This window comes from Neodiprion lecontei, chromosome 4, assembly GCF_021901455.1.
Source record: "Neodiprion lecontei isolate iyNeoLeco1 chromosome 4, iyNeoLeco1.1, whole genome shotgun sequence".
Taxonomy (NCBI): Eukaryota; Metazoa; Arthropoda; class Insecta; order Hymenoptera; family Diprionidae; genus Neodiprion; species Neodiprion lecontei.
In genome coordinates, this window is record NC_060263.1 from 38,077,600 (window position 1) to 38,099,075 (window position 21,476).

General features: G+C 37.0%; 6 protein-coding genes across 10 annotated transcripts; 5 read left to right on the forward strand and 1 right to left on the reverse strand.

Annotated features, from left to right (window-relative positions):
• The first annotated feature begins 225 nt into the window (after window positions 1-225).
• LOC107225668 (kelch-like ECH-associated protein 1B) lies at window positions 226-5,158 on the forward strand. 3 transcript variants are annotated; one of them, XM_015666206.2, is made up of 7 exons: window positions 226-790; window positions 1,524-1,842; window positions 2,223-2,387; window positions 2,529-3,196; window positions 3,281-3,529; window positions 3,617-3,915; window positions 4,024-5,158. In XM_015666206.2, exons 2-7 carry the CDS (start codon window positions 1,540-1,542, stop codon window positions 4,224-4,226), a joined length of 1,887 nt encoding a protein of 628 aa, XP_015521692.1. In that variant the 5' UTR covers window positions 226-790; window positions 1,524-1,539; the 3' UTR covers window positions 4,227-5,158. The 3 variants fall into 3 exon arrangements, with proteins under 3 accessions (XP_015521692.1, XP_046594746.1, XP_046594747.1); XM_046738790.1 differs by having other exon boundaries at window positions 1,524-1,824; XM_046738791.1 differs by having other exon boundaries at window positions 1,524-1,657.
• On the forward strand, window positions 4,967-7,319 carry LOC107225684. 3 transcript variants are annotated; one of them, XM_015666226.2, is made up of 6 exons: window positions 4,967-5,101; window positions 5,180-5,375; window positions 5,834-6,109; window positions 6,181-6,423; window positions 6,516-6,680; window positions 6,791-7,319. In XM_015666226.2, the coding sequence occupies exons 1-6, from the start codon at window positions 5,044-5,046 to the stop codon at window positions 6,948-6,950; spliced, it is 1,098 nt and encodes a 365-aa protein (XP_015521712.1). In that variant the 5' UTR covers window positions 4,967-5,043; the 3' UTR covers window positions 6,951-7,319. The 3 variants fall into 3 exon arrangements, with proteins under 3 accessions (XP_015521712.1, XP_046594751.1, XP_046594752.1); XM_046738796.1 differs by having other exon boundaries at window positions 4,985-5,101; window positions 5,217-5,375; XM_046738795.1 differs by having other exon boundaries at window positions 4,979-5,101; window positions 5,217-6,109.
• LOC107225683 (glucoside xylosyltransferase 1) lies at window positions 7,005-10,874 on the forward strand. The gene is made up of 3 exons (XM_015666225.2): window positions 7,005-7,187; window positions 7,386-7,821; window positions 8,161-10,874. The coding sequence occupies exons 1-3, from the start codon at window positions 7,162-7,164 to the stop codon at window positions 8,827-8,829; spliced, it is 1,131 nt and encodes a 376-aa protein (XP_015521711.2). The 5' UTR covers window positions 7,005-7,161; the 3' UTR covers window positions 8,830-10,874.
• Window positions 10,829-14,484, forward strand: LOC107225631 (PDZ domain-containing protein GIPC1). Its single transcript, XM_015666157.2, has 5 exons — window positions 10,829-11,131; window positions 11,919-12,015; window positions 12,699-13,081; window positions 13,232-13,313; window positions 13,390-14,484. The coding sequence occupies exons 1-5, from the start codon at window positions 10,832-10,834 to the stop codon at window positions 13,545-13,547; spliced, it is 1,020 nt and encodes a 339-aa protein (XP_015521643.1). The 5' UTR covers window positions 10,829-10,831; the 3' UTR covers window positions 13,548-14,484.
• A 1,095-nt stretch (window positions 14,485-15,579) lies between these two features.
• LOC107225677 (succinyl-CoA:3-ketoacid coenzyme A transferase 1, mitochondrial) lies at window positions 15,580-18,654 on the forward strand. Its single transcript, XM_015666217.2, has 7 exons — window positions 15,580-15,895; window positions 16,005-16,379; window positions 16,467-16,892; window positions 17,066-17,174; window positions 17,262-17,478; window positions 17,622-17,833; window positions 17,913-18,654. The coding sequence occupies exons 1-7, from the start codon at window positions 15,815-15,817 to the stop codon at window positions 18,101-18,103; spliced, it is 1,611 nt and encodes a 536-aa protein (XP_015521703.1). The 5' UTR covers window positions 15,580-15,814; the 3' UTR covers window positions 18,104-18,654.
• Window positions 18,276-21,465, reverse strand: LOC107225658 (ATP-binding cassette sub-family G member 5). Its single transcript, XM_015666197.2, has 6 exons — window positions 21,317-21,465; window positions 20,709-21,227; window positions 20,063-20,638; window positions 19,758-19,980; window positions 19,418-19,632; window positions 18,276-19,349 (listed from the first exon to the last, which is right to left on the reverse strand). The coding sequence occupies exons 2-6, from the start codon at window positions 20,899-20,901 to the stop codon at window positions 18,682-18,684; spliced, it is 1,875 nt and encodes a 624-aa protein (XP_015521683.1). The 5' UTR covers window positions 20,902-21,227; window positions 21,317-21,465; the 3' UTR covers window positions 18,276-18,681.
• Between the last annotated feature and the right edge of the window lie 11 nt (window positions 21,466-21,476).

A 21,476-nucleotide genomic window follows, 5' to 3' on the forward strand; every position in this document is an offset into this window, starting at 1 on the left:
CATAGTGAACACCCCTTGCGGTTATTTCATTTTAATTCCATTCATCAACGGATATCTGGTCGCGAGTGTCCGACAACTATTCAATCAACAATAGACTTATATGTGTGTATATTTTATACGAGTGCCTTCTCCAGAGGCCTACATGACGTACTTACGTACATACACACATGCATATCGTATGAATGCGCTGCCAGTAAGTTACGTGCCAAAGGCTGAAAGCTCGCATGATCGGAGATAACTACATATTTGAATCAGCAAGTCATTCTAGCCGAAATTTGACCCCTCCAGGTGATATAGAGCTTATACTCAATGGCCAACAACTAATCGAGATGTTAAAATCGCATATTTGGAAAAACGTTTGTCCTCTTGCCGATCCTTTTTCTTTTTCTCGTGGATATCAACGTGCAGGTTTTTTCGCGCGTTTTAAAGTGACACGTTGCGTAAATAGTAAATTTCAGTTTTGACATTTCTGCCACTTTGTCACACGTTGGGCGGTGGAAAATTAAATACTCGTGAAAATAAAATAATACACAACTGACGTTTAACACCGTCAACTTACTGTGCGCTAATTTGCATACCGTATTGTTGTGTTTCGCCCAAGTGTAGTCGTTACAAATTTCTTTGAAACACTCATTGTCATGCGGGAATCATGATAAACAGAAAACTCTTCAGGATGTAAAATTGGTAAATGGTGTCATTTTCTGGAGATACATAGTCAAAATCGTTACTTGTGTGGTTTATAACCTCAAAGTTAATCTGATTCGGATCTGTTCAACGCTACGGACACAAGGTACATACACACATTAAGTTATTATAGAAATACCTAATAAATATTATGGGCCGCTTAAATTTCCGAAACCCTTGCTGCGCCCGTGCATGTGTTGCATTTCTTCATCATCGATACTCCATGCTCGGTATCATGTGTTAAAAACCATATGAGGCATTTTTTGGCAAGCCGCTGGTACAGCTACCAAAATGAACCAAAATATAGTTTACGTCACACACAATATTGTTCTGGTACACCTTGTTTGCTATACCGGTGCTTGCCAGAACATGCCTATTTTGGTACACCTATCTGATTGTACGCAAATTTACTTTTCATACGCAATATGCAATAACTGCACTTGTAATACTAAAGTTAATTATATTTAGATTCCAACAGAATGACCAGATGTATAACAATGCTAAGACGTTCATCAATGAAACTATTAATTCCACAAATAGAAACGATATACTCTTTTATCTAATATCTTATGATTTCACTTAACTCCATTTTTTCTTATCATTTATTCATTGTCATTTCCGATCTAGGCTTTTGTCACATACTGTATGGAAAATTGTACTTGTTTGAATGGAAATATTTTCTTTTGTCAAATAGACTTAATATTGTCAATTACATTTTACGTTGTATTCAAATCTGAGATAACGACATGATTGAAAAACTATTTAGTCCCTCAAAACAACCAGAACGTGTGATAACAGATTGATAACAGTAAAAGTAATTTTACTCAATTTCTACCTAGCTTATGATAGATCATCATGGATGGTGAAGAGGATTATTCGCAGATGGAAGGAAGTCGGTGTAATTTCACATCATTCGGTAGAAGTGATGCAGCAGTTGATACCAGTGAAGAAAAGGACCAGAACCTTAGTCCGGGTAATGAGAAACATGGAGACCTTGGCGATATGACATTTTGCATGGCTAATTATATAAAAGAAGCTATGAAAATGATGTTTATGATGCGAAGTCATCACATGCTTACCGACGTTATCTTAGAAGTTGGACAAGAACTGTTCCATGCACACAAAGTCATTTTGGCTGCGGCAAGTCCTTATTTTAAGGTATCATTTTATTTTTTTACACCTCATCCACATCTAGTTATTCCCAGCTAATATTACTTTCAGTCTAGAATCATGAAATAAACATCTTTTAACTTTCAGTTACTACGTGTATATTGTTTAAAAAACAATCACTTCAAATAATTTAACATACTTTATTCAAATTCGTCTGATTTTCATTTATATCAATCAATGCCTCACTTTGTAAGTCCTGATTTTTTCATAATACTTGAAGTGTTGATAGTACAACATCCCGGTGGTCAGGAATAATTTAACACTGCTGAATTACAGAAAGCGTTCATTCAATTACTGCTTCGTAGTCAGTGATACTGTCAATACCTCGTGTCTGTTTATAATAAAAATTTTCTTACTCTAAATTCTAGGCAATGTTCACGGGAGGTCTTAAAGAATGTGAAATGACCAGAGTCAAATTGCAAGGGGTTTGTCCAACAGCGATGGCTCGGCTCATGTATTTCATGTACACGGGACAAATAAGAGTAACTGAAGTAACAGTCTGTTCGTTATTACCTGCGGCGACAATGTTTCAGGTACAGTATTCCTAGGTAATTGTCATAGGTTATAAGCTGAGAAATGTTCAAAAGTATTCCATAGCTGATATGTATTGAATAAAATACACGATCGTTCTTATTGTTAGCTATGTGTCGAAATATTTGACATTCGAATTACAGGTTGGCAATGTAATAGATGCATGCTGCGTATTTCTCGAGAGGCAATTGGACCCAACAAATGCTATCGGAATTGCAAATTTTGCTGAACAGCATGGTTGTCACGATTTACATCACAAAGCAAATCAATTTATCGTGCAACACTTTAGCAGAATTTGTCAAGAAGAAGAATTCCTTCAACTTACGGCCATACAATTAATTAATTTAATTAGAAAAGATGAACTTAATGTACAGGAAGAAAGAGAAGTTTATAATGCAGTGTTAAAATGGGTGAAATACAACGAGGAATCTCGCGGTATTAAAATGGAACATATATTGCACGCAGTTCGGTGTCAGTATTTGACTCCGAGCTTTCTTAGGGAACAAATGAAAAATTGCGATGTTTTAAAAAAAGTTCCAGCCTGCCGCGAGTATCTAGCGCAAATTTTTAAAGACCTAACATTGCATAAGAAACCAGTCGTCAAAGAGAGGACACCCAACACACCAAGAGTCATTTACATAGCAGGTGGATTTCTTAGACATTCGTTGGATGTTCTTGAAGGGTATAATGCCGACGACAAAGTTTGGAGTCAACATGCTAAGTTAACAGTGCCTCGTTCCGGACTTGGAGGAGCATTTTTAAAAGGCATGTTTTACGCCATCGGTGGAAGGAACAATTCGCCAGGAAACAGGTGAGATTAATAACATGTAGATATTGGTTCACCTGCTTAGTTCAAGTAATCGTTAACAAACAGTTTTTTTTACTCATCTTCAAGATACGACAGTGATTGGGTGGACAGGTACAATCCAGTTCTTGACCAGTGGAGACCCTGTAATCCCATGTCAGTGCCAAGGAACAGAGTGGGAGTTGCTGTAATGGATGGTGTATTGTATGCGGTAGGTGGCAGCGCAGGTGCAGAATATCACAACAGCGTTGAATGTTATGACCCGGATCAGGATACCTGGACAAATGTTAAACCTATGCACACAAAACGATTAGGAGTCGGAGTTGCTGTAGTAAATAGGTATGACGAATGCTTTTCAAGATTCCATTAAGCAATCTTTCTCGGGCACTTAAAAAAAACCTTGACTCTGAAATTTCGTATTTATAGATTGCTCTACGCAATTGGTGGATTTAATGGAATGCATAGATTGAGTTCAGTAGAATGTTATCATCCAGAAAATGACGAATGGACCATGGTCTCTCCCATGCGGTGTTGTCGGTCAGGATCTGGTGTAGCAAGTCTTGGGCAGTACATCTATGTGGTAGGAGGCTATGACGGATCTCGTCAGTTGAGCACAGTAGAACGTTACGATACGGAACATGATTCATGGGAGTTTGTGAGCAATGTTTCAGTTGCGCGCAGTGCTTTGAGCGTAACTGTTCTAGATGGAAAACTTTATGCAATGGGTTAGTGTCTTGTGTATATATCGTAATTGACACGATTTTTTTTTTTTTTTATGACAATTTGAATTCTCTCATTTCATGTATAAGTTTTATTGTTCTTTTCCGTTACAGGAGGGTATGACGGACAGACCTTTTTAAGTATAGTAGAAATATACGATCCAGCCAAGGATCAATGGGAACCAGGAGTGCCTATGACTTCGGGTAGATCAGGTCATGCGAGTGCGGTTTCTTATCACCAATGTCCGTTGCATTGTGATCACTTGGAACATCACATTGTTTCTAGTGAAAACCGATCAACGAAACGCACATCTTGACACCCTATGTCGAATTCTGTGACCTGATGACGCGATTTAATTTATTTATTTGTAAATGACGTGTAGTATAATAATATAGTGTAACGATAGTATAAGGAGATAAGACTATATTGAGATTGATCTTAATCAAGCAGGTAGTGAAGCTATGCAGAGGATATTTTTGAATTCTGAGTTGCCTAGAAAGTGCTTACATAAATTGAGAAAAGTGAACTGTGCACAAGTTCCTTCAAACAGACTACAAAACAAGTTTGATTCGATTTCATATCTTCACCTAGATATCTTTGGTAAGTGAAAAATTAAAATAGGCAAGTGGGACAATCTTAGTGATACAAACTAGAAGCAGAAAGCAATTCCAAAGATCACTCAATCAGTAACAAAACGATGTACCCATATTTACTATAGGGCGAATGATCTATTTTCTATAATTCTCTTCATTCTGTTTACGCAACTGATTGTTGTACATTATTTTAGTAACTATGCAAACACCTAATTAATAGTATAATTTGTGATTGGAAAAACCATGAGATATTCGTTAATTGGTAATACTTTTTAATATCAGTACCTGTCACAAGGACTAAAAAGACAAGAATAAATTGGAATGTTGATGATTTTTTCGCAAATATCAAAGGAGTTTACTCCACATAGTATAATATTGCAAGCTGAAGGCAGTCATTTTGTATTTCCATTGTTTATCAAAATGCACGTTCAAGACCTAGAACTAACTTTTCAAATTCCAGATGAAACTAGTCCCATTAAATATTGAATAATTTCTGTAAAATTAAAAAAAATTTTAAAAAACACAAATCTGCGATTAAACATGTTGCCACTGGAGTGTCAAAATCAACCGACTACCTGTCCTATGTGTCTAGGAAAAGGTAATGAAAAAACTTATGTCAACTTGAAATATCAGTAAAAGTTTATTAACAGTCAAATTCAATTTTATTTAACTTTAGGGTATTGCAATGAAGATAAGTCAAGGCTCTCTTTCAGTCAAGAAAAGTCCACACTTGTTCATCCTAAGCGTTCACTACGACTACCAGCTATAAATTCTGAAAATACAAAGCTAAAGAGGCATTCTTCGAGTTACAGCTCTAATTTTTCTGCCACAGAGGGTATCGGGGATGTACACTTACCAAAAATACTTCATAGGTACTACAGATATTATATTCATTACGGAGAGAATTCGGTTCAATTTTGATTATCGGTTGAAAATTGTCATATAAAAAAAATTCGTCCACCAATTTTCAAATTATGGTAGTATTGGCTTTTAGAGAAAATTACAGTCTCCTGTGATGAAAGTGTATGCGCAAAGAATTTTGGGTAGCGGTGAGCAGAATCTCCTTGGAGAGGTTCCTTGTATGTACGTACGTACATTTTGATCGCAGGAGAATGAATTTTTTTTTTCAATGCCTATACTACCATAATCTAAAAATTGGTAGAAGATTTTTCTTAATCGACTTTATTTAATCAGTCAAGAATTAAAAACCCGTGTTTTGGTCAAAGTTTCACCAAAGACTCCCCTTAATTAATGAAGATTGAAGCTTTGGACAAGTTGCAAAGTTCTTAGCAACAATGCTAGCTTGTTTATATACCTCCTTTGAACACAGCAATTCCGTGTATACCGAATGCAGCAGAACCAGTTTAAATCAAAAAAGCATGCTTTATCCTGGTGGAGATAATATGAAGCTACAGGACAAAAATTATGCGACAGCAGCTCTAAACTTTGAAAGACCACAAGATGCGCTGAAGCTAGCGTTACTGAAGTTGAAGGAAAATCAATGGGATAATACCATGCAAGCACTCATTGACATTGTGCATATATCAAGGCTTCAACCAGAACTGATAGATTCGATTATGCCAATCGTAAATAGAAGCATATGCAGGTGACGTCATCATTCATTCGTGATTATCACGTGGACGTAATTAACTTTAATTACTTCATTACGATTTATAGCTTATTGCGAAATATAAGGTCAAATGTAGTAAGGACTGCCTGCCAAGTAGCCGCCGAATTGTTCAGAACGATGCAATGTACCCAAAGACCTGAATTTGATGAGTTGGTCGGTATGCTGTTACAAAAGACTGGAGATATGAACAGGTGCATACGCCAAGACGCTAACAGTGCCTTGGACACAATGGCTGATTTCATACCAGCGTCACATTGTGTCAGAGTAATGTCTACTAGTCGAGGTGCAGGGTAAGGCTACATAATTTAATCAAACCATATTCTTTCAACTTATGTAATTCACAATACTGATAAGTGAATTTGTGTGGATTGGATTATTTCAGGCATAAAAATCCGTTGGTTCGTGCAACGGTCTGTCGCCTACTAAATTATATTGTTACTTTGAAAGGGGTTGATACCTTCTTCTCAACAACAGCTACAAAGGATACGCGGGGTAGGGTATTTATCATGTGCGCCAAGTTCTTGGTTGACGGTAATTGTGAAACAAGGTAATTAACAAATAAGCTTCTTTCTCATCATTCGTGAGATCAAGAATTGTCCAAGTTTGGGGATATCTGTACTTGAATGAAAAATCTTTGTCACTCATCCGATTTTTCAGAGCGAATGCACGAAGCTTGGTGAAGCTTTTGATGACCCATAGTGACTTTGAACATTTATTTCATCAAGATGTCGATCGCAAACTGACGGAAAAAATACAGAAGCAACTGATAACCTTGAAATATGACGCACCAAGTGAATCCCGAATAATATCGAAATAAAACATAATATCCGCATATCGTGTTTACGAATAAGACTGTATAAACTTATTTATGTCAGTGTTAGAGGGCGCTAGTAATCCAGTATGTACTTCAAATGTCGAAAACAAGTTCGAAAAACGGCAGCTTTTGCTACATACTTCACTCTGATGGGGTGCAAAACAAATGAAAACATTCGAATGCCGACAACAAACATTTGACGGTTGGCTGACAGATGGGAGTAAATTCTAAGTTAACGAGGTTAGGAATGGCAATCCGTCACTTTTCGTGCACGATTAGCTTCGGTGTCGGTAATATTGAGTTACCAGCTATACGATGATAGAAGAATGCCGCATACTCGAACATATTTTCGTATAGAATTTTTAGCTACACCAAAAAAGAAAAGATATGTTGCCAAAAGTATGATAATTCAAATATTACAATGAAGTCTGTGTACAGGTTAGCTGTCTTGTGCCTTGCCTTTGCTGGTTTGATATTGCTGCTCAATTTTACAACAAATTCATCGAAAAAGCTGTCCGATGATCATTTTAAACCCAACAAAATTGGCTCACGAAGTGTCGAGCCCAGTCCTACTGCCAACTCGCTATCGGAGCAGGAAGTAGTGATATGCGTTGTAGCCTGCGGAGATCGCTTGAGTGAATCTCTGACCATGATGAAATCGGCCTTAGTTTTTACCAAAAAACCCCTCAAATTTATCGTCATATCCGACACTGATTTGATACCTGCTTTCAATGAAAAATTAACGGTATGGAAGTTAATGTCAAACAAGACATTTGACTTTGTAGTCAAGCAAATAAAATTCCCAGAACGAAGCGACGTCAGAATGTGGAGGAAACTTTTCAAGCCTTGCGCAGCCCAGAGATTATTTTTACCTGTAAGTTATCCCAATTTTTTTGTATAATTTTTTAAACACATATAATTCACAATCTTTTTTTTCAATCCAAATATATTGGTAATCTTTGTAGAGTGGAATGAAAAAAGAGCTCTGTACCATATGTGGTGTTTTACTTACATTTTATTAGCCTCCCCAGCATTGAGGAATAAATGTAGGGAAGCAACCAATTCTTGTATCGTTCCAATTAGAGTAGTGAATTAATGTTTTCTATATTTGCTGTTTGAAAAGTTGAGAAGAATCTCATCGAAAGATTGGATTTGTTTTCATTCAATCGAAGCAATTAACTGGTGATATTTATTATATAAATTTCTATTTCAGACTATGCTGATTGACATTGATGCAGTTTTGTATGTGGACACGGACACTTTATTTCTTGCACCTCCAGAAGTTATCTGGGATGAATTCAAGAAGATGAATTCCAGCCAGTTGGCTGGCTTAAGTCCTGAGCACGAAGATCCCAACACTGGCTGGTACAACAGATTCGCTAAACATCCTTACTATGGAAAATTGGGAGTAAACTCTGGTGTGATGCTAATGAATCTGACTAGAATGAGAGAATTTCGGTGGACAGACTACGTGATTCCGATCCACAAAGAGTACCATTTGAAAATAACTTGGGGAGACCAGGATATCATAAACATAATATTTTACTACCATCCAGAACGTCTTTACATTTATCCATGCCGCTATAATTACAGGCCCGACCATTGCATGTACATGTCCGTTTGTACGGAGGCGGAAAAAGATGGTGCCTTAGTTTTACATGGTTCCAGAGGAACGTTTCATTCGCAAAAACAGCCGCCGTTCAAAGCCGTTTTCCGTGCTATGGAAGAGTATCAATTGAACACTGATCCGTTTGATAATTTTTTAATACCAATGAAAAATTATCTTAATACCGACGATAAATCAAATTGTGGAAGAGTATGGAAGGTCTTTGTTCTTCAGCCAGAATTTCATCTCGATTCTAGATCAAGGACGCCGAATTGATTTCGGTTTATCCAACCTTCTATCTCTTTTCAAATGTCACAATGCAAAAGAGACGATTGTTGCCCAAAAGCGAAACGCGAGTGAAACTCGTATTAGGTACTGTAATTTCAGAACTGTTTAACACTCCATGTTTATGTCTGCGTTTTATTTGCGAAGACTTTATCTCGAAATCGATTTTGAACTTGTAGAACTTTCATTGTCCCGTTTCCGAAAGAAAATCGACCCCTTTTATAATGTGATTTTACAAGAATCGCGTAATGTATACTTGCCAATAGTTATTACAATATTATTGGAAATTTAGTTAGTTAAAAAAGTATTTATATGCATCGATTAGATTGTTTCAAAACAATTGTTTCGATTGTTGGTAACGTTTTTTAGGGTACGGGGACCCAGTATTTAACGAAACGCAAAGTTCAAATTTTTACAGCCAATTTTTTATACATCGTATATCGTACTATAATTGTATAAATATACATAATTATACTTGTTATGTATACATGAATACAAGTAAGATAGCGTAAGAGATAATTTAATTAGCAAATCTTCACAATAAACTATTATCGTAATAATTGGCATTACGCAAGAGCGTTTAAAAGTATGAAATTGCAATCAATGCACGATTATGCTTTCCCTTTATATACATTATACTCCTCCAGCCAACTGTTTACTGCACGTTCACCTCTGCGAAAGTATGCACATTATACATACGTAGGCATATCTACTTGAGTTACGAAATATCAACATTTTTACGTAAATTTTCATATTCAAAGTCATAGTGGTGCTTTTAAAAGGTTTCTTTTTTGTTCTGAAACCCGTAGTAAAACGGGCGTTTAAAAATTGACAGAATTTGTAAGCCCGAGTGCAAAAATGAGGGTAACAGACCGTTAAAATGTGCTAATTGGGAACGGTGGAATTCGGCTCGGAGAGGGGGCAGAATCAGTTTTAGTGGTGGGGCGAATACAGTCAGGTGTTACGCTCCTGAGGGCCACGATGGCAAGTGATATTCTGTTTCACAAGGTGCGCTGTTTTACGCGCCAGAAGCTCAACAAGTGTTATTTTAATTCAATTTCTACAATGTAATCGAAGAGATTAAAGTTCAGAATAAGCTTGTATAATCATCACGTGCGCGAGGACGAATCGACTTGTACGTACGCATAATACCACGGATACTGTTATAAACAACAATCGAATGCCCGTACTTAGGCATATTATACATGTATATGCATGTGTATGGAATGTAATGAGTCGTGCTGTCATATGAGAACACAAATGCGACATATGCATTTTCATGCATCCGTAGGTATTTTTGATCGCTAAATATACTTGTTAAAAAAGAGGAGAGAAAAAAGGGCAACAAACAAACAACAAAAAGAAGGGAACAAAACATGAATAAGTAGAAAATTGTCAAGTGTTTGTAATTCTGATAAAATACATCAGTCACAATCAAGATTCTACAATGATAATATTAAATTTAGATAAGCCTCGGACATATTTCTCCTAATCTGAGAACGATAAAGAGAACTGGCGAGATAAAAAGGCCTAGTCCCGTTTTACGATACTCAAGCGAAAGGCACGATATCCCCGGAGTGCGCTATATGATATTAAATTTTTCAAATTCCCACCGAATAGAAAATTGTGAAAAACAAACGAAAATAAGGGATAAAAAATAAACATAATTTTAACAGATATTTAAACCTGACCGAGTTAGCAGCGGCAATTGCGTAATTAAACTCCAGGTGCCGGATAAAGTTGCGTTAGCACAGTCACTGTCTTGTGATTGTGTGTATGCTTGTATATACCCGATAAAATAACGCACAGTAACGTATCATCGATCTGAACCTTGTGGATTACGCCGCGGAATACGAGTTGCATTAAAGAAAGAAAAAAATTTTAACGTAAAAATAAATATCGTATAATTACTACAAGACAAGAATAATAATACGTTCAATCAGATAAAAAAAAAAAAAAATTGTGACCGTCGGTGAGATAATTCTCTTGAGAAATGCCACTGTTTAAACCGAAAAATTCTACGAGGACCGCAACAGCGTACGAAAAGAATAGCAATAATTCTTCCTCTAATCATGACGGCGGTCACCCTAACAGTAACGGAAATTCAACTACCGCCGGAAATGGAACAAGAACAAATCCTCAAGATACGCCGACGAGTCCCGTCGGAAGACCTCAGTTGGTATTCCACTGTCAACTGGCCCACGGAAGTCCTACGGGATTGATATCCGGATTCAGTAACGTCAGGGAGTTGTATCAAAAAATTGCAGAATGTTACGAATTGCCGGCGAGCGAGGTAACTTCTATATCATATATAAAAAAAAATATATATATATATATATATATATATATATATATATATTATGTGCATACGTTATTTCATCTCAAATTGAGCACGCTGCGATGTTTGTAGACCGATTTACACTAGATTTATTATACAGCTCTTACACACGTATGCGTATGAATCATATTTATAGTACGACCTTACAGACCGGACACAGGAAGTACGCTGGTCACGGGCCAAAGCCCCTTTCCCCTCAATAATCCGGGCGGATACATTCACCGACATCCTATTTGTTTTAATTTCACATCCCAGGGTTGTCATTTTACTTTTATCACTGTAGAGGTTTTATCATTCGGAATTGAATAGTTTTCGAACGTCTCCCATATAAGCTACAATTATAAGCCTGAAGTTAGTAACGTTAACGTAACGAAACGTTGGGGGGTAGAAATGAATATTTCGCAAGTTTATAGTGACTTTGAAGTAGTTAGGTTTTCAAAATTTATGATTTTCGTAAAATAACGATTTGCCGAAACGTTAATTATCACAGTAACGTTACTAACTTCAGCCTCATCTATGTTTACTGTTGCGTCTCTATTCGCAATTTTAATCGAATAAGCGGGAACATGTGGGAGAACTTTTTGAATCTACCCGAAATCGCATCATGCACATTTTTCCAGATATTTCCTCACTCGGCGCGATACTGTAATGATGATTGATATTATTGTAATTAAATGATAAGCATTAAATCGATGTCGATCATCTTGTGTGGTTTAACAAATGGATTTAAATGTCTTTTCAGATACTTTTTTGCACCCTCAATACGCACAAGGTCGATATGCTGAAATTATTAGGGGGTCAAATTGGCTTGGATGACTTTATTTTCGCTCACAAGAAGGGCAAGTATATTCAAATGTTATTAATTAATGTATCACATCCGATGTGCGTGGGCACATCTTATCCAATTATAAATTAATTGTGCTATAGCCTAAACAGGTATATAATCAACACTTTCGTGTCCAATTGCATGTTATCAGTACTTACATTCGTATCATATTACAGATAGTGCTGGTAAAACCCATGCGTTCCTTTTTTCTACTCACGTTGAATGAAGAAAAAGTAGAAGTTACTTCAATTTCGTCGCTAACGGATTACCGTTATTTAAAGATTTGTAACCATTAGGTTATCAAAATGTACGGTTATGCAACAATCTCCAATGCACGTGCATATGCATATCAAAATGACAAAGCTAAGGATATTTATTAATTTGGTGTCCAGTAATGGTTTTGATTTTATTAACTGAATTCATGTCGACGTTGATTTCGGATGAATACGAAATTTTATTCAAATAAAGTACGGTTGATTATATTATTATGTAACAACGAAAAGAATGAAGGTCCAAATAAGACTATTTAATTGTGTGCTTAATGCCATTAATCTTTTGTTAGAAATGTTTTCCAGCCGAATAATCTGAGTTAAAGGTGCATAAATAATGATAAATCGTTAAGAAGAATTCTCATTGATACGCGTAAGATTATATCATATATACCTACATATACATAATGGGAAATTCTTTTCACAGGTAGACCAAAAGAAGTTGAACTCGTTAAAAATGATGACGCGTTGGGTCTTACCATCACAGACAATGGTGCAGGGTATGCCTTTATAAAGCGCATAAGAGAGGAATCAGTTATTGATAGAGCAAAGGTGATTCAGGTCGGCGATCATATCGAGAAGATAAATGGGGAATCTTTGGTAGGCAAAAGGCACTTCGAGGTAGCAAAACTGCTCAAAGATATACCTAGAGGAAGCACGTTCACACTGAGACTGGTCGAACCGCAGAAAAATGGATTTGGAAGCATCGGTCCGAGAGGGGATCCCAGAAAGGGCAAGAAACAAGGCTATGGCAATGGCAAAGGAACTCTCAGGTTTAGGGCTGACGGGAGTGCACAAATTGAAAACGAAGTAAGTGGAAAAAAAGACTTGTCCATTCATCGTTTGCTCAATTGTTTAATAAAAGAATGGGAGCTAATATTGTATCTCAAAATCACTAAAGTATTATATGAAAAATATATGTATTTGGACGATTTTATAAATGTTTTCTTTTCTGTCCAGCCGGATGATTATGCAACAAACGGAGTTGAAAAAATTAATGGGCTACTGGAAAGTTTTATGGGTATAAATGATAACGAATTAGGTAAGTAAAGCAAAAACATTCTGGAGGAGTTATTTTCTTCTCTACAAGCATATTTATATTTTGATACGTTCTTCAGCTACACAAATTTGGGAATTAGCCGAGGGTAAACAGAATAGCATGGACTTTGCCGAAGCTATTGACAATTCCGACTTGGAAGTATTTGGCTTCACTGATGATTTTGTTATCGAATTATGGGGTGCTGTAACTGATGCAAGAGCTGGACGTCTACGATGATTATTATTTGCAAAGGAGTAAACGAATAATTTTATTGCTTGTTCATATAAACGCAATCATAGATAGGTCAGTATTGCCATAATAATGCAGACATCAATTATCACAGGGTATTACACCATTAAAATAGGCCCTTTTTATATTTTAAATATTGTTTTCGATTTATTATTCCTGTTTGTTTAATAGTCGTACATGCATACACTATAAAAAGATGTATAGTTTTGTATCTTGTTATTTTTTTTTTCATTTTCTTTAGCAAATATGATTTTATACAAAGTTGAAAGTGAACAGAAAAGAATAAGAAGCAAAATGTTACGAGCATAGAAGTTTTAAATTGTTACCTTGTTGTAGTTAAGTTTGCATTCAACGTTTTGTTTATATGATTAATATTACCGCCGATCAAGATTTCGATCAAAATTCTCACACTTGCAGCTCATTTCTAAATAGGTATAAGCTATTCAATTTCAATGTCTAAATGTTACACATCCATGAGGATTATTGTATTTTAGACAAAATACAATTGTCGGGCTGGACCAACAGCTGAAACATGTATAAAGCCAAAAAAGTGCTACTCTAATATCAAATAAGAAATTATTACAATGTTTTGATAAATAGCGAATACGTCAATGGTGAGATTACAATTTTCTTTCAATCTTTATATCCACTAAGGCGTATATTTATGTAATCTAAAATTCAAGTAGTAGTCATACGTTAATGTCAATGTACACATCGCTACACTATTTACTAATCGATCTGGTTAAACATTGACAATACAAACAAGTTGAACTAGACTTCATTATAAGATAGATTGAGCGTTAAGGGTAAACAAGTAATTATACTGATAATACAATGCGATGAACTTCCTTGCATGACTAAATATTGTTAAGTTTATATTAAAGACAGCGATGTAAGAAAGATTAATATAATGATATAACATTTTTTCTGGCCAATTTCTTCGATCCCGAGTTCAATATGACGATGTCCATTCTTGTTAAACTACAATTAATTATACAAAATACTGTAAGAGCTTATTATCATTATTGATAACTGTTTCATCTGCGCAAATATTATGTATAATAATACATAACACTATGTAACTTGTTGAATGAGTACATCGAAGAAAAGCATGTACTTGATATATCAAATGCATGATAAACAGTTTCGTTGATGATATAAATAACTTACACCTGTGTGGTGAGACCCAATCATTTATATGTATAAATATTCCTACAAGTATACCACCAAATCATAATCAGATATATTAAATTCAGTTCTTTAAAAGTCATATGTAGAATAAAAATTAATTTATTACTAATCGTTGTTCGATCATCACTTAAGTTATTAAGATTGGATAAGAATATATGTACTGGCATTTCTACATTTTGCAATCATTGTTGAGTTTGAAAGACAGGCTATATCGTCTGTGCAAAAACATTCTTGATAAGAACGACATTACAAAATTTAATGTGTACTAATTGTAATCAGTACGAAAAGCTCGTTTACATTTGGTGTTGCACTTTATTTTTTCGTACCATGTCAGGATTAGATACGTAATTCAGAAGAAATCAAACATGCCGGCGGGGAAATATCAATAACGATAATATTCTATCCACATATCTGAGAATACTGATATTGTAATGAATTAACGGGTCTTGAGTGTGGGGATATGTGCTTCTTTGGAATTAACTTTCCGGTGTCAATACCAAATAATAGAGTAGATTACTCGAAAATGAAACTGAAGCATAACATAATTTTTATGGAATATTATTATTAATATTATTTTAACATTTTTTTAGGGTCATCTTCTAACAAATGAAAAAAAAGTTTCGCAGAACGAATTTCATAAAAATTCAGCAACTATTCGCGAAGGATCGAAATAAGATTTTTATTCATCACTTTTATAAATTTACGCAATATAATTTGCATAACATGAAAACAGCTTTCAAGCGATACGGAACGTATTGCAGATAATGGTTGATAAGGAGGATGAGGAGTGATCAACCAGCAGCCAATCAAAACGAAATGCTGGAGCAGCCTTGATATCAGGCGGGTCTGTTCCTTGGCAATTAAGAATGTAAAACAAAAAAACTGATTAAAGTCAAGGGTCACCGAATACTTACCGTTCCATAATACATGTATATAGTTGCTTAGTTAATAATTATTCACGAATTCTAGGCAGTATTCGTTATTCGGGTGATGTGCGAACGCCGTTACGATTGATCTAACCTAGATTCTCACACTGTATATAAACATACCTCGTGTCGAAGATAATGGCATTTTTGACTAGCAATATCGTCGGAATTTTTACAAGACGATGTAAATTTGGTTGTAAGCAAGTAAAGTTAACGAGGGTTAGTAAAAATTGTTAAAATATGATGTAAATCGTATAACCTCTAAATCGTTGATGAAACTACCTTTCAGGCTACACGAAATGTACCTAGTTTTATTAATTTACGTTAGGTTTGCATCGCGCGGTTTTCCACCGAAGCTGACGCAAAGAGTGAAGAATCTGAGTCACTGAAACCCCCCGTCGGAGACGGGAAAATATTCAAATCAGCGGAGGAGGTCATCTCCGACATACCAAATGGAGCCAAGCTGCTGGTCGGTGGCTTTGGCCTCTGTGGTATCCCTGAAAATCTCATCGCAGCGCTTCTCAAAAGGGGATCCACCGAACTGACGGTAGTTTCAAATAACGCTGGTGTAGATAACTTTGGGTTAGGCTTATTGCTGAAGCAGAATAGAATAAAACGTATCATCGCTTCCTACGTTGGAGAGAATGCAGAATTTGAGAAACAGTATCTCTCCGGAGAACTGGAAGTCGAACTAACACCACAGGTAGCTAAACACTGAGCGTAAAGCTCAGACACTGAATTATTGCAATAAAAATTTGAGTTTATACGACCTGTAGCATTTTACTCATAGGGCACTTTGGCTGAGCGAATTCGAGCCGGTGGGGCTGGCATACCTGCCTTCTACACAGCCACCGGCTTCGGGACCATGGTGCAAGATGGAAGCGCAGTTATCAAGTATGATTCTAACGGTGGAGCTGAGATATCGGGAGAGCCGAAGCAAGATGGTCAATTTAACGGGCAGAATTATGTTCTGGAAACTGCAATCACCGGTGATTTTTCTCTGGTGAAGGCCTGGAAGGCGGACAAGGCGGGAAACCTGATATTCAGAAAGTCAGCCAGGAATTTCAATCCTGTTATGTGCAAAGCCGCGAAGGTAACAATAGCTGAAGTGGAGGAAATTTTAGATGTTGGGGAATTGGACCCAGACAACATACATGTACCTGGAATATACGTCAACAGAATAATCAAAGGTCCTTCGTATGAGAAACGGATTGAGGTCAGCATAAATATTTATACCTATTATAACTTCTATCATATGCGGCAGTAAATTAGTGACAAGAAATTTTTTTCAAAAAGTATTTATTAAGTTTAATCTCTGTGAAAAGTCTGCATGAACAAAGATAACTTCTTTAGTTTTGATAGTCATTTTCCATTATCTGTAATTTATAGAAAATTACAACAAAGAAGGCTGCTAAACCAAAGAAAGTAACTCCTGCTGGTAAAGCCAGGGAAAGGATCATAAGACGGGCGGCGCTTGAATTCAAAAATGGAATGTATGGTATGTTGAATGAAGTAAAATTATAAATCGAATCCCTTAAGCTTCTGTATCTTGGACTCATTCTATCATTTCCTTTTTATTCTCTAGCAAATTTGGGAATTGGTATCCCTATGCTAGCTAGCAACTATATTCCTAAAGGAATCAAGGTCACTCTCCAATCAGAAAACGGGATTCTTGGACTAGGCCCATTCCCTAGCGAAGACGATGTAGATGCGGATTTAATCAATGCTGGCAAAGAAACCGTCACAGTCTTGCCAGGCGCTTCTTATTTCGGAAGCGATGAAAGTTTTGCCATGATTAGAGGGTACGTATTTATTGAAAAGTGCGAGGATTTCTACTTGTCTTAATGTTCGCATATAAACAATAAAAGTATGGTGGGATTTTTGTAAACTTTTGAGAGCTATGACATTTCTCTGACAATGAGTTATATTCTTCATTGTTTTTTAGTGGTCACATCGATTTAACAATCCTTGGTGGAATGCAAGTATCCCAAAACGGAGACTTGGCTAATTGGATGATTCCGGGAACGATGGTGAAGGGAATGGGTGGAGCGATGGATCTTGTTGCTGCATCTAATACAAAAGTTGTAGTAACTATGGAACACAAGTCACGTGATGGACGCCCTAAAATATTGGCTAACTGTACTCTACCAGTTACAGGTAAAATTGACAACAATCAATCATTTCTACAATCGGTAATAGCACCCGATAATAACGATAATAATAATGAACGTTCCAGGTCAAGGATGCGTCAACCTTATCATCACTGACCTTGCCGTGTTTGAAGTTATACCAGGCGAAGGTTTAAGACTCATTGAACTAGCGCCAAACGTCGATATCACAGAGGTTATTAGCTCTACAGGATGTGAGTTTCATGTTGCTGACGATCTGAAAGTAATGGGTCAAGTGGAGGTCGATGATGACGCTTAACATACATGTAAAGTGTTAATATATCAATATGATGTAATATCAGGTAAGATTTTTTACGCTAAAATAATATAACTGTAGAGATAATCGCTGGCAGTTGTAATAGTAATTTTCATTGAGAATCACAGACCATTATGAATTCATTAGTAATTTTCAGTAATACTTTATTTTTGTGATGGGCAAATATATAGGGGTGAGTCAAATATACAAAAATAAAAATACAACTCAGAATTCACTATCTATTTCTTGAATAATTGCATTCTTTATTACGAAGAAATTGCCAACCGTTAATTTGCACTGCAATTTTGTGATAGTGCTAGATTTGTTTCGACAATTAGAAAAAGTACTTTGATTGTATAAGTTGCAAAAACTGCCCTAAAATATAATGTGTACATAGTATATTTTGCGATATATGGTTGGGTTTTTTTTAATTTCACATATCTAATAATTATGATACCTATATATATATGATTGTATAATAAATATAGATATATCAATTGTAAAATAATAGATTATGGAAATAAATCTAAGGGTAGTCCATCGAACTTCGTGAATACTGCGTATACATAGTGATGAAATGGTCATTCCCTAAATTTTGCTTTAATACTAGCAGGCAAAGGCAACAAGTATAAAACACTGTTTAGTATCACAAGACCAAAGGCAAATGCTAGCGATACAAGTAAATTCAAATCCATGTTCAATACTTCCGAAATATTTTCACCTTCCCGAGTAAAACGTTCCACCAAATACGTTTTACCATCCGGATATCGACAAAAGTTTGGGTCTCCAGGACAAGGGAAAGTTTCATTATATGGCAAGTTTGAAAAAGTAGAAACGTTAAGTACTCGGTGATTCAGTGCCAGAGATGCATACCTAGAAGGTAAGGCTGTTGAAACAGCTGCTAACCAATCTGGTAAGTTTCTGAGACTTCGAACCCCGCCCGAACCTATTACAACTGATACTAACAATGCATAAACAACAGCCAACGCCCCCATCATAGGATTTCCGACTACCATTAATATCGCAATCATAACTTGCTCCGCTGCAATGTAACTGGCCCAAAGTACACCAGAAATGTAAGCCCATGAGGATACATCCAGCTCAAGAATCGGGACCAAAATTCCAACAGCTGCGAGTGTGGAGATAAAACTCAGCGGCAGACTTAACAAAGCGTAAGCACTCAAGAACATCGCACCGCCATACAGTCCTTCTCTCCTCTCTTGGTAATACCTCGCTCTCACACCTGGAACTGTGCACAGCAACATTTTTCAATGACATAATTGCGGAATGTGGAAGAAAATTATTTGAACCACTTACAGAGAAGTGCCGTCACCGCTGTACCAGCAATGTAAAACAGAATAATCATGTTAAAAATCAGTCCTCCGGTTTGAGAGAGTACTTTGGCCTGAACTGGACTTGAGTAAGCGTAAAGGATACTCAAAAGAGCGATACAAAATGGTAGCAATAAAATCCTCGCAGTTAAATGTCCAAGGCCACATCTGTTGAAGGCGCAAGTTGCTGCAACTCCTCTCCTAGAAATTTTCCATATTAGAGTAACCTTTCAAAATGAGCAAATCTTTTGAAAGTTACGGTTGGTCAGTTTTTACAATTTTTGCCATAACCAGATCCGAGCTAGTCTCTAAGTTTTGAAACTTACAAATACAGAGCCAAGAGCGTCGAGAAACATCCTGGCTTTATGCCACGACCCAAGCCCTTGTGCTGTCCACCCGAAGGTGCGTCTTTCAAGCTGACTCCACCTTGCGGAGCTTCCTTCATGTACAGAACGCCTTCAACTTTGAATTTTTCCACCAGCAATGATATTTGCTGATTGGACTCAAGGAAACGATCTCTGGAACGACGATCTACGGTCGATAGACACACTAAAATGCGTAACATGTTGCTGATTATAATATACAATAAAATGTAATTATGGAACGAGGTAACGAGATATACATCACTCACAGTAATACATCAAAGGATTTTCTAATTCGGGACAGGGAAAACCAATGTAAGCAAAATAATCTAGCATGCTTCTGGTTGGCCCTGAATAGACCACAGCACCCAAGCAGAGCAGCGCCACTCGACTGACGAAGGGTAATACATCAGACCTCGGAGTTTCCATGGTGAGGACAACTATAGAGCCCCTTCTGGTCGCATAAGACCACAACATGGAGACAATTAAATAGGTATTCAGAGGATCCGTGTCCCATGTCGGTTCGTCCAACAAGAGTAAGCCAGGATCCTTGGCGAGCTGCACGCCCAACATTAAACGCCGATATTCTGGCCTGGTCAAATCACTGACAGATCTGTTTGCAACTTGAGACAAAGCTAAGTCTGCCAAGGTCTGACGAACCCTGGCATCTCTGTTGCTCAACCCTGCCAGCCATGTCGCGTACAGCAAACTTTGGCGCACTGTCAAGCCTGGCAGAAGATGACATCTGTGCGCAACATATCCACCATGGCGTCTAAATAACTCAGGTGTGAGTAAACTCCCATTCAACGAGATTCGTCCTCTAGTCTCACCCCCAGCTCGTCCGGCTACAAAAAGTGATTTAGTAAAATAAGCGATTGCTCAAAAATACTCAATGCAGTTACAGTGGTGATTTACCAATCACATCGAGCAGCGCTCTTTTCCCCGAACCCTTGGATCCCAAAACAGCCAGAACTTCTCCGCCATGAACTCGAGCAGAAACATCTCTGAGTACTGTCGTGGCCTCAGTGCGAGCAAAACAGTTTCCTTCATGATCGACCGTTGTGGAATGAAAAATATTAGCTATGTCCAAAATGCAGTCCGCCATCATTTTCACCCTAAAGCTGCTCACCCCTTGTTAAAGCGGTCTACAATTTGTGAAATTTCACCATAGTTGCTCGGTCATCATTAGAAACCTTGACGTCATTTGATTGTTCTTAAATCTTGTGACAAGATCCAATTAAGATTGCACTCAAGCGAAGTCAGACTTGCTAACAATAAGTATAAATGTGTCCGATTCGATCCTGCACCACAACAAAGATTCGCCAATTTTTTTTTTACCCAACTGTGGATGCTGCCGCATCCTATATGCACGGATGGTATTACGTTGGATCATTCACTGCGAAGGATTGGCTGGGAAGTCTTGTTATCCTCTCTCTGAAACAGCGAAGATGAAAATAGAAGACAACTATACTCTTCGCCACAACGATGAGTAACAGATTTCTGCCATCGAAAAAAAAACTAACAACACCGAGTCAATGAACGCTCCAAGCAGCGGTGAATGAGGCACTAGCTAATAGCTGCAACCGACTACCAGTGACTACCGACTACCATCAACTGCCCCCAACCGAGTCACCGACAACGATGGGTACCAGGTACAAATAACTGGTGGGAGGCTGCTCCATG

What these genes read in the sequence shown, in the direction of transcription:
- LOC107225668 (XM_015666206.2), top strand. Translation starts at nt 1,540, where the DNA reads ATGGATGGTGAAGAGGATTATTCGCAGATGGAAGGAAGTCGGTGTAAT. An exon ending in CTGCGGCGACAATGTTTCAG is followed by an intron (nt 2,388 to 2,528) that starts GTACAGTATTCC and finishes TTCGAATTACAG; the next exon opens with GTTGGCAATGTAATAGATGC. An exon ending in AACAATTCGCCAGGAAACAG is followed by an intron (nt 3,197 to 3,280) that starts GTGAGATTAATA and finishes CTCATCTTCAAG; the next exon opens with ATACGACAGTGATTGGGTGG.
- LOC107225677 (XM_015666217.2), top strand. Translation starts at nt 15,815, where the DNA reads ATGGCATTTTTGACTAGCAATATCGTCGGAATTTTTACAAGACGATGT. An exon ending in AGCAAGTAAAGTTAACGAGG is followed by an intron (nt 15,896 to 16,004) that starts GTTAGTAAAAAT and finishes AATTTACGTTAG; the next exon opens with GTTTGCATCGCGCGGTTTTC. An exon ending in CTGTACTCTACCAGTTACAG is followed by an intron (nt 17,834 to 17,912) that starts GTAAAATTGACA and finishes TGAACGTTCCAG; the next exon opens with GTCAAGGATGCGTCAACCTT.
- LOC107225658 (XM_015666197.2), bottom strand. Translation starts at nt 20,901, where the DNA reads ATGATGGCGGACTGCATTTTGGACATAGCTAATATTTTTCATTCCACA. An exon ending in AGCGCTGCTCGATGTGATTG is followed by an intron (nt 20,639 to 20,708) that starts GTAAATCACCAC and finishes CACTTTTTGTAG; the next exon opens with CCGGACGAGCTGGGGGTGAG. An exon ending in AGCGGTGACGGCACTTCTCT is followed by an intron (nt 19,350 to 19,417) that starts GTAAGTGGTTCA and finishes TGCTGTGCACAG; the next exon opens with TTCCAGGTGTGAGAGCGAGG.
- LOC107225631 (XM_015666157.2), top strand. Translation starts at nt 10,832, where the DNA reads ATGCCACTGTTTAAACCGAAAAATTCTACGAGGACCGCAACAGCGTAC. An exon ending in ACGAATTGCCGGCGAGCGAG is followed by an intron (nt 11,132 to 11,918) that starts GTAACTTCTATA and finishes ATGTCTTTTCAG; the next exon opens with ATACTTTTTTGCACCCTCAA. An exon ending in GTGCACAAATTGAAAACGAA is followed by an intron (nt 13,082 to 13,231) that starts GTAAGTGGAAAA and finishes TTTTCTGTCCAG; the next exon opens with CCGGATGATTATGCAACAAA.
- LOC107225684 (XM_015666226.2), top strand. Translation starts at nt 5,044, where the DNA reads ATGTTGCCACTGGAGTGTCAAAATCAACCGACTACCTGTCCTATGTGT. An exon ending in GTAAATAGAAGCATATGCAG is followed by an intron (nt 6,110 to 6,180) that starts GTGACGTCATCA and finishes TACGATTTATAG; the next exon opens with CTTATTGCGAAATATAAGGT. An exon ending in GACGGTAATTGTGAAACAAG is followed by an intron (nt 6,681 to 6,790) that starts GTAATTAACAAA and finishes CCGATTTTTCAG; the next exon opens with AGCGAATGCACGAAGCTTGG.
- LOC107225683 (XM_015666225.2), top strand. Translation starts at nt 7,162, where the DNA reads ATGGGAGTAAATTCTAAGTTAACGAG. An exon ending in GTAAATTCTAAGTTAACGAG is followed by an intron (nt 7,188 to 7,385) that starts GTTAGGAATGGC and finishes GTCTGTGTACAG; the next exon opens with GTTAGCTGTCTTGTGCCTTG. An exon ending in CCCAGAGATTATTTTTACCT is followed by an intron (nt 7,822 to 8,160) that starts GTAAGTTATCCC and finishes TTTCTATTTCAG; the next exon opens with ACTATGCTGATTGACATTGA.